The 10,042-nt window shown below is 42.8% G+C and overlaps 1 protein-coding gene and 1 long non-coding RNA gene across 2 annotated transcripts; both read right to left on the bottom strand.

The window, feature by feature from the left end:
• Nucleotides 1-300: 300 nt before the first annotated feature.
• On the bottom strand, nt 301-8,786 carry LOC102206492 (kinesin-like protein KIFC3). Its single transcript, XM_005738510.1, has 18 exons — nt 8,714-8,786; nt 8,436-8,587; nt 8,063-8,315; nt 6,023-6,195; nt 5,587-5,652; nt 5,182-5,319; nt 4,905-5,102; nt 4,495-4,668; nt 4,009-4,156; nt 3,765-3,895; nt 3,539-3,650; nt 3,284-3,465; nt 3,102-3,206; nt 2,887-3,017; nt 2,674-2,794; nt 2,416-2,545; nt 1,542-1,771; nt 301-1,427 (listed from the first exon to the last, which is right to left on the bottom strand). Exons 2-18 carry the CDS (start codon nt 8,562-8,564, stop codon nt 1,302-1,304), a joined length of 2,547 nt encoding a protein of 848 aa, XP_005738567.1. The 5' UTR covers nt 8,565-8,587; nt 8,714-8,786; the 3' UTR covers nt 301-1,301.
• Nucleotides 8,785-9,577, bottom strand: LOC106456287 (uncharacterized). The gene is made up of 3 exons (XR_001290439.1): nt 9,333-9,577; nt 8,977-9,099; nt 8,785-8,810 (listed from the first exon to the last, which is right to left on the bottom strand). It is a non-coding gene; the product is annotated as an uncharacterized LOC106456287 (long non-coding RNA).
• Between the last annotated feature and the right edge of the window lie 465 nt (nt 9,578-10,042).

Here is a 10,042-nt window from a genome sequence, read left to right as displayed (position 1 = left end):
TAAATGACATTGATATGTCTCTTGCATCTTATTTATATCAGTTCATTTCAATTGTATTTGATATTTTTACCTTTTTTTTTTCTCCACCCCTGGTGAGCCTGAATCGGATAAGTGTAAGGAAATGGACTGATGGGCAAAAAGAAACTACACTACAGAGGCTCTGTGCCTCACATTGCACCTATTGCTCGGTCCTCCGTAAATGGTGTTCCATCAACATTTGACCAGAGATGTAAGAGCTACAACAGAAAATCCAAATGGAGATGGCATGTCAAATGCTACTGAGCATCAAATAAGAGAAAGAACACTTAAACACACATTTATTCAGAAAATGTTCTGAAAAGCATCATTTAGTGACACCTAAGCACTCATGGTAGTTACTGCAACACTAATGTCTTGCTACATTTGACTCAAAAGTTAGTTTTAAATCAGTGGGTGATAACATGACAAACAGTTATGAACAATAAGCTGTATTTTTGGTATGACATTCACTACTGCACGGACCTGAACTGAAATGCTCCTATCCTTTCACAATAAAGTGCATCTTTGATTTCAATAGGCCCAAACTGTCCTCGAGAAGGAGGATATTGCACAGCTGATTATTTTACCAGTCTAATACAAGGCCACCTGCTCCCTCCAACAGCTTCCCTCTTTACACAAAACTCTTATCAAAGATCTAAAAAGAAATTCAGTCACTGCTCATCTGAAACTCACACAAAAAAACTACACAAACATGTGACATAAATGTCATTGATATGAATAATAGCCCATTATAGACTCTCCTACACACTACAACCTTCAAAAATATACCACACTGGCGACGAAGCCTACAAACTACAGACATTTATAGCAGAATGACTAATACTGCAAAAAGTGAAGTGCTGATATTGTGGCTCTGGAAACTTATCAAACCTGTATGAGCAGGTTTGTAGCTCTAAACACTGATGATCACAGGAAACGACAGATCCTGGATTTTTGCATTTAAGAAACTGAGCTAGAGTGATCAGAGGAAGCATCAAAGTTCTGACAGTGGGACGAGTTAGATGATGTTTTGGCACTCGGAGTGGAAGAATAAATACGCCTGCATGCAGATTTTAATAATAATAAAGGGAACAGAAGCAGAAAATGGCAAAGCGGAGAATAAAATCCTCAATACTTAACCTTGATTGCAGGCTGGCATTTGGTGCCAAGTAGACGCCTGCAGATTTAGCCCTTGAGCACGATTGCTCGTAATCTTGTTGATAGTGTGGAGTTTTCATTTGCTGGTACTGACTGATTCATTCATTGCTAGTGGTTCAAGGCTGTCAGTCACACTGTCCTCCACCCGATTCAATCTTCCTGGCAGCAGGACCCAGTTCCACCTTGCACACCCTCTGAGCAAACTTCAGCGAGCACAAGGTCTCTCCCACATTACTCTCCAGAGCAGAAACCTTTAGTAAAACAATTTGAACAAAAATGATGCTCCTTATAAGAATTTATATTTACTGTAAATGATCACAGGCTTATAAATCAGGTATTAAGTAGGACTGGAGCAGTAATCTTACCTGCACAACCATGACAGTCTTGCTGCCCTTTCCCAGGGAGTCTTGCAATAAATAAGTAAGACGGGAGTTCCTGAAGGGGATGTGTGTCTGCCGAGCCCTAAGTGCCTGAATTACGTCTCCCAGTGCTAGCAAAGAGCGGTTAATATTCTGGGCCTCTTTCAGCCTCTCTCCCTCTGCACCGGACTTCCACACCCTCTCCGAGCCAGCCAGGTCCACCAGGTTCAACTTGCCTGGGGAGCGAAAAAGTAATGTCAGCAATAAAGTCAGTCATTCCAACAAAGACTCATACCAGATGTTTGTCTTATACACTTAACCCCTGCTTCTCATCCCAACCTTTACACACTGATACCCGTGTGAAGAGACAGTTTTAAAGGGTAAATTCACAGCCTGCCCTCACCTAAATTTAAAGTAGGTATTAGACTGTAAACCATGATAATAAGTGATATTAAGTGGCTTGGACGAGTCAAAACTCCATTTTCTGTCAGAGTAAAGATGTTTAATTACACATTTAATTCCTGAGATATCTAAATGTAAGATAAAGGAAGCGAAATTTCACTAACACATCTACAAGATAAAGATTTTTCTACATGACAAATGTGTAAAATTACAGAAAGACTTCTGGTAGCTCACTGCCGCAACTGTCCCTCAATCATAAAACATAAAATAGCATGAATGGCTGTGGGGGTGGACTTGAAAAAACTTGAAAAACAATACAGGCAAAAGTCCAAAAATGTATTCGCTCCTTTATATTTTCCAAAGCCGTCCAGCGGGCTGGATTGGCGTTTTTGATGTGCTGATTCTGACCCCCGCACCTTATGTTTGACACCCTTGTGTAAACGTTCCATCTTAAAGCAGAAATGCATTAATAGCTGACCTGTGGTTTTGGAACCAGTGGCGAGGTCAGTGCCCTGAACAGTGATACAAAGCAGGGCATGGGAGCGGGAGCTGTGCTGGTTCATCTGAGTGCCAAAGGTAATCCGGTTCCTTCGGGCTGTTGCTAGAATCTGGATTAGCAATCAATCAATTAGCATAAGTGTAATCATTTTTCTAATGCTGAATCATAATTCAAAAAGTTGCATCTGTGTGGGTGTTTGAAAACAAATAAAAAGAAGAGAAGCAGACATTTTTTTACCTTTTTGATGTGCTGAAAGCTCTTTACTTCGATGACCCTGAGGCCCGGCACGTGCAGCTGTCCTGTTCCATCCGGGTTGATCTTTATGTCCAGTTTCTCTCCATCTTTACTCAGCAGGTCTCTAAAATACAAAATACAAGTAGCCACATCTACAAGTGGTAGTTATTATTTAGGTAAGGCTCTATCGAAAGAAAAAAAGGAGGAAAGCTGTACCTTAGCACCTCATTGTAGATCTCCACAGAGCTGACTGTGACACTGTAAGACCACATGTCCTTCCTCTCCTCAATCTCACTGAAGAGATGTTTCAGTGCTCGCTGGTTGATACCTGGGTTTTCCACAGTACCCTGGAAATAAAAAGGGTACTTAGCTTGTATTTTAAACCTTTAAATGTCTATTATGAGTAGCACGTACAGTAATCAGTGTTTTACCTCCATAGTGTAGGTTTTTCCAGAGCCCGTCTGTCCGTAAGCAAATATGCAGACGTGGTATCCATCGATGCAGGACGTCACAAGAGGTTCAATCTCCTGGAAGACCTGAGGAAACCAAAATAAAGGTTAGCGGTCTTCCCGCTGTACAATAATACTTCCTTTACACGTGTCATCTTTATTACCTCTTCCTGTGTGGACTGTGGGTGGAAGATTTTGTCCATTTCAAAGATGCGAGCCTTTCCTTTGCTCAGCACCGAGAGCGAGGACTCGTTGTTGGGGTCCGTCGTCACGACCACCGAGTGGTCCTCTCCGTGCTGGTCCTCCTTTAGCACTGGCTTCACGCGACACAGCACGCGAATGTTGCCTGCAAACAGGGAGCTCGCTCAGTGATGCTGATTTTACTTGGTGCGGCCAGTTTGAACCTTTCAGTGTTATACCTTTAAGCTCCACCAGCTGCTCGTGATACTTCCTGCGCAGTGCGACTTCTTTCCTGTATTTCTCCAGGAGATCTTTGTTGGCTTCAGACATCTCACTAATAGCAGCTGAAATCTGCAACATCAAAAGACAAAAACAAAACAAAACCCAAAAACCCTCCATCATGAAACCTTTTGATTTGGTCAGATAGGCAAATTTATTAAACATAGTTCTCAAGGCACCACATACCTGTTTTTTTGCTTCGCTGATAGCTGCTCCATAAAACTCTGAGAAATTTCGAACTTGGCTCCTCAGGCTGGCGTAGTCTGTCTTCATAGAGCGTAAAGTTGGAGGAAGTGATGTCAGACGCTTCTGCAAGCCTGATAAAAGGCAACAAAAAAAAAAATCCAGTTTTTTCAAATCCAGTTGCTTTTTTATTTCAATTCCTCTTGGAGAAACCAAGAGTTCTTTTCCTGGAGGTTCAGTTACTCACTGAAGAATTGGTCCTGCAGGTTCTGAAAGTGTTCTGCTGAGCAGTTTGCAGCAGCCTTCACAGCCTCCTCCTTCCTCTCCTCCAAGTGGCCGATCTCTTTCAGCAGCTCCTCTTTCAGTTTACTGATTTCTTGTTCATACGCCGCAATCTGTAAGAGGTTCAGCAGAGCAGCTTGTCAGTCTGTGAGCTCGACTGCTGCAGTATGTGCAGATTCTGCTCTGCAATCAGTTCTTCTGTGAATGAAACTGTGAATTTCCAGCAGCAACACAGAAACATCCTCCTTCTGACTTTGATTATCCATCCTGTGATGATGTGTTAACTAAACGGGGTGTTTTTTGATTTATACCTCTTTTTTGGAACTTCTTCCACCCAACAGCTAACAAAGGTAATTCATTTCTTTATTTGCTGCTGCCTGTGACAAAAGCTCAAACATTGGTGGAGCACATTGTCCCTACTTGTGCAAATGGTACTGCCAATGTTCGTCACCTTGTGTTGCAGATTACAGCTGTATTCGTCTGACTTCCTGATCTGTTCCTCCAGCTGTTTGCACCGCTCATTCTGACCGGACAGCCTTTCGGACAACAACTCATTCCTCTGTCTGGCTTTGGTTAGCTGCTTTACTGTGGCTGGAGATTCCACCTCCACGGTCTGCGTGACATACTGGCAGAGAAGATACATCTAGTTAGGGGCATTTTCTCTAAAATAATATGAAAATATATTGTCAGTATACCCAAATCAAATTATCTACATTATTAATTCTTTATATGTGTGTTTCTACTCAACAATATAAGTTACGAAATCAGTCACAAAGAATTTCTGTCATTTTCTTCATCATCTTGAAAAGTTTATGGCCATTGTTCAAATCCATTTTAAAAATTCTCCAAAATAAGATTTACCTTAATAACGGGCTCCTTGCCTCGCTCTCTATCCAACTCCAGCTGTAGGTCTCTCACTCTGTCCTCTCTCTTCCTCAGCTCCTCGCCTCTTCTCCACTCGCTTTGTTCACTCCGTCGCTCCATTTGCGACAGCTGCTCAGCACGCTGCTGTAGGGAGAGCTCCAGCTGCTGCACTCTGCCACGGAGGTTCTCATTTTCCTAAAGCAAAGTAGATTACAAGTGTAAGAAGGCCTAAACTGAATGTCTGTGAGCACTCAGCTGTGCTGGTCCCTCTCACCTTGATGAGCATGGTGCTCGACTGGGAGGGGATGGTTGAGAGCTGCTGCAGGAGGCCTTGAGTTACGCTCAGGCTCTGTTTCAGACTCTCATTCTCTGCTGACAGACACAGGACCCGCTTCTCCGAGTCTGTGGCCCCCTGAGGACATGAAACATAAGGCTGAGGACCAACATATTAACAGAAAAAATCCCATCATTTATCAGAAAAATGTCTATTTAGTATATGTATACATTTAGGTCAATGTTTTTTTTTTAAAAGTAATTTCTAGTTAAGGTTTTGTACAAGGCAAGCAGACCACTGCTTGGCTATTTTTAACTTGGTCGTGTGGCAGCTCAGCTGATGAAGTGGACACTCACAAAGACTTGAGAAACGATTAAGTCAATAGTTTGACCGTGCAGCTCTTACAGTGGCTGTTCTCAGTCTTGACAGCTCCTCCTCACGCTCCTCGATGCAGCTCTTCAGCTCATCAATCTGTGCAAAATTACAAAACCATGTTTTTTTTACAGACATTTAAAACTAAAATGTACTTTTATTACATGTAACATAATGTCAAGCTGATGATTTATGTGCACATATTTTTTACTTTTTATATTTTGTGATATATTTTGAGAGACCCTTCCAGAAAGGCAGCATAGAATAGATAACAGAACGACAGCGTAACACCCAAGAGGATATGTTTGTGCTTTAACTGGATTAGCCTTTTTTAGTATATACATGCATTCATAATAAAACAAAATCTAAAAACTCACTGAAAGTTAAAGAGCAACTTTGGATTTCAGGTGGCATTTTTTCTTGCTTAAATTGGTCTAGCCTAGGAGCTAACTAGCAAGGAGTGGTCTACCTGCTGTTGAAAGGTTTGTATTCGAGAGTGTCTGTCCCTTTCCTTCTGCTCCAGCTGGGAGTGCAGCAGACGGAGTTCTCCTCTCAGCCTACTCCTCTCACCCTGCAGGCCGTGCAGGGACTGCACCAGCCTGTGAACCCCAGCTTGTGCCCCTTCATCACTACTAGACTCACCTGGTGGACCAAATAACATCCATTATAATCATCAGCCTAAGCGCAAACAAGGTCTTTGTAAACATATTAATGTTATGCCAGTCACAAATAGTCAGAATCAATAACATCTGAACTTCCACTCACTCGTTTTCTTTTTTAAATGCAGTCATTTTAATTTAATACCACTTCTACAGTGCACCTAAAAGCTTCCAAGTGACTGTAATATTAATGAAAATGAAAAGTGTGCTGAAAGCTCCCTCACCCACCATGTGAAAAATGCAACAACCTATTAAAAAAAGAGCCTATTGTCCAACAAGAACCTGAGCTGCATGCCCGACAGCTTTTAATCGCTTTCCTCCTCCTCAATGATTCATCGGGTTCTGTCACGTCTAATTTTCCTTGCTGGGCTCTTTGCTAATTTTATCAACGCGTTATGTCAGATTTCATTGCTGTATCAAAAAGAGGTGGTGGTGCAAGATATTGAAAAACAAAAAGGAGACGAGGCCACAGCTGTGAATTAGTGGTGCAGGCGTAAATGTGTTGGCAAGCACTTGAGGCTGCAGAGGTACTAATGTAACGATGTCAATTTTAAGACAGCAGCTTGAAATGGCGCATGAAAATGTATGTTAAACTCTGATAAATGTCATCTGCATGCAGGGCAAACCATTCGGTTTAAATACTGAATGAAAGATCACAGACAAAGATACAAACTGGTTTACCTGCTGCACACCCAAGAGGCACAGAACCAGTCCTGCATGACACTAAACAAACAAACCAGACAGACTTGTAACCCTGGGACGTAGGCCTTGGGCTATTTTTAGTCCAGCACGTTTACACGTGCTGCCTAGCATGTGCCCGACCTTGTAAGTGCATTTGCAGGAAATAAAACAGCACTAACAGCCTTGTTTTATTCATGACAAAGAGTCACTGAGTCGCTACACAAGTACCACAAAGTCTCACCGCATACTCACGTATCTTTATGCAGAAACTACAGAGCCAGCACTCAAGGCCTTAAACACACCTACTTATAGAGATGCTTATAATCTGGTTTGGGTTATCATGCATATTGAGGTATTCCTCTGAGGCTTGTGATCTACAGAGCTGTTAACAACCTGACCATATGCACAACACCAAGGGAGAGAATACACTGCTGCGATGTCAAAGAGCCATTTGGTCAAATCTGAAGCACATCAGATACAAACATCTAAAGCTCTGTGGTCAGTTGCAGCTGTACAGTGTTTGTCTGGCTTCTGTGACATCATTACTGCCAAACGTCTTGCATCCTAATAAATCTGATTAACCTGTTTTTCTACAAAAGTGCTGCCTCGCATGTACTTTGTGTTCCCAGTTAGATAAAATCAAATTCTTTTCTAAAGCTGGGTAGGTGGACAACTTAAAAGGCACACACCCACATTAAATGTAGTTGAACTACATAATACCCCATGACAATGAACCAAAACACTTAGTCATCATGCTTTAAATCTCTCGTTCTCAATGCTCTTCACATTTTTTAAGCAGTAATGGAATATTGTAGAATTTTCTCCACTGTAACAGAGAGAACATGAGCCCTGTCTCATTTAAAATACAGAACCCAGTCCATTCGTTTTCATTCATTGTCCTGCTAATTCATCTTCCTCCAACTACCCACTCTGGAATCTCATAAATCTACCTTCAGACATGTGTAATTTTCACCACCTCTTTTCCCACCAGCTGAGTGGATGCGTTTATTGAAACAGCCCCTTGACCTTTTCCTCATTTTTGTCTCACACCCTCCATGACAATACACCGCGATCTCACGTTCCCCTTATTTTCCCTTCCCCCATCGCTCCTTCCCTCCCCCCTCTATCACATCTCCTCCTTTTCTCCAACCTCATCCCAGCTCTCTCACCCTCGCTCAGTGGACTGGGGCACTGTTGCTGGCTGATGGCCTCTTCCAGACTGCTGATGATGCTGTTCTTGTCCCGGAGACGCTGGCGGTAGGAGGCTCGGAGAGCCTTCATCTGGCGGCGGTGCTGGACTCGGTGCCTCTTCAGCTGGACCCGGTACTGGTCAGCCTGCTGCTGCAGTTGCTGGAAATGGGAGTACTGCTCCAGAAAACTCAGCAAGTGGGACATCACTGCCACCAGGGGAGACTCTGCCAACTATGCAGCGAAGAGCGCACACAAACACACGCACATAAACCTTAGTAATGTGCAGAATGCCCCGGTTTGGGGAAATCGAGCTCGTGTTATTCTGTCCTACATCAGTTGGGCACTTGTTACCTTTCCTGTTGTTTCGAGCTGAACCTGGGAAGCTCTTCTCTTCTCAGCATCCTGCTTGAAAGATAGAAAAGCGGCCAGAGGAGTGCAAGCTGGGATGTCAGGGGCGTCTTCCTCATCTTCATCGCTCATTTCATCTGTGTCACTGCTGCTGCCTGGATGACATCGCATCACACAAGCAATAGAGTCAAGGAATGTATGTAGACAAAAACAAAAGTGTTATTCCTAAATACTTTCATTTTATGGTTAAAAATGCCCTGAAAGACTATTTGAGCACCCACTTGATTCACTAAAGCGAGCACAAGCTTTTTTTCCCACTTTGGGGGTGTGGCCATCTCTCCTCCTGCTCCCTGTTTCCATGGAAACAGGTCCTGGCTCCTGAGCACAGCATCATATATAAGAGTCAGTAACACAGTAGAATAGACATGCATACAGCAGCATTGTATACATCCTTTGTTAGTGAGCTTATGGCCTGCATGTTCCCCCCCATTTATTTATTTCAATAGAGAACCCCCGAGGCTGGACATGATATGGCTAGACGTACATCTGGGGAATCTCCACACGCCCCTTCCAAGGCTTCCTCCTCCTCCTCCTTCTTAAAGACAGTGTAGAAGATGTAGACCAAAAGGGAGTAAAAGGCATACATCTCCACGCTGCCTAAGAGTCTCTATAGATGACAAATGAGGTCATTAATAGCACGCATCTTTACAAAGGTGGAGAAAAGCAGAATTTTATTTTTGTACTCTTATACTAACAAAACATTTAATATCAATGATTTTTAAAGGTTACATAATAACAAAATCTAGTGCAAATACACAATGACTTCTACAGAGGTGAAACATTGTTTCTATTGTAACAATCGCTCTGTTCCATCACAATAAAACGCTTCGACTTCTTTACCTTATCAAATGAATTCTCCTCTTTGGTGTCGACTCTCCGACATTCCAATCGTTCGTATTCCACTTTCAGCTTCCATCTGTATTCCCAGTGATGACTCTTCCCATGCAGCTCTTGTTCTCAGAGCTGCAACAGCATCTCACAGCTGTGTGCAGCTCCTCTGTGCCTCCTTCCCAACCGTCCTCTCCTCTCTCCTCCCCTTTGCTCCATCTACAGGCTGCATCTGCAGCGAGCATGCTCAGTGCAGTTTCCCGATGCGCTGCAGTGGTGAAGTGACAGATACAGGCAGTCATGGAGACAGATTGAGGTTGTAGGTTTGATGCCAGCGGTCGCAGTCAGGGGTGACAGTGACCATAAAAGGTGCTCGGAAAAATCAGAAGCTGCAGCTTCATGCATCTGAAAACATCGGAATGGTTTCAAGGAGTAAAAAAGTGGTTTAACCATGATAGATGGCACAACAGTGAGATGGCTGTCAGGTTTTACATGTTTGTTTATTTAACAAGTTAAATACAAAATGTCAAACTTCTAAATGGTCAAAAAAAAATAGAAAACTAACACTTTAAAAGGCAACAATTACCATAACATTTTGGATTTCCCACAAAAATGGTAAAAAGCATCAGTGTTCATCTTTTCCCTGAAGACTGACATAGGCAGTCCCAGAGAAAGGCACAGATGCTTGCACATATACTGCAAAAAGGAAAAACTGCTGAGGA

The sequence above is a fragment of the Pundamilia nyererei genome, unplaced genomic scaffold (genome assembly GCF_000239375.1).
Source record: "Pundamilia nyererei isolate P.nyererei 1_Seehausen unplaced genomic scaffold, PunNye1.0 scaffold00084, whole genome shotgun sequence".
NCBI classification, from domain to species: domain Eukaryota; kingdom Metazoa; phylum Chordata; class Actinopteri; order Cichliformes; family Cichlidae; genus Pundamilia; species Pundamilia nyererei.
This window is presented reverse-complemented; position numbering and strand designations above follow the sequence as displayed.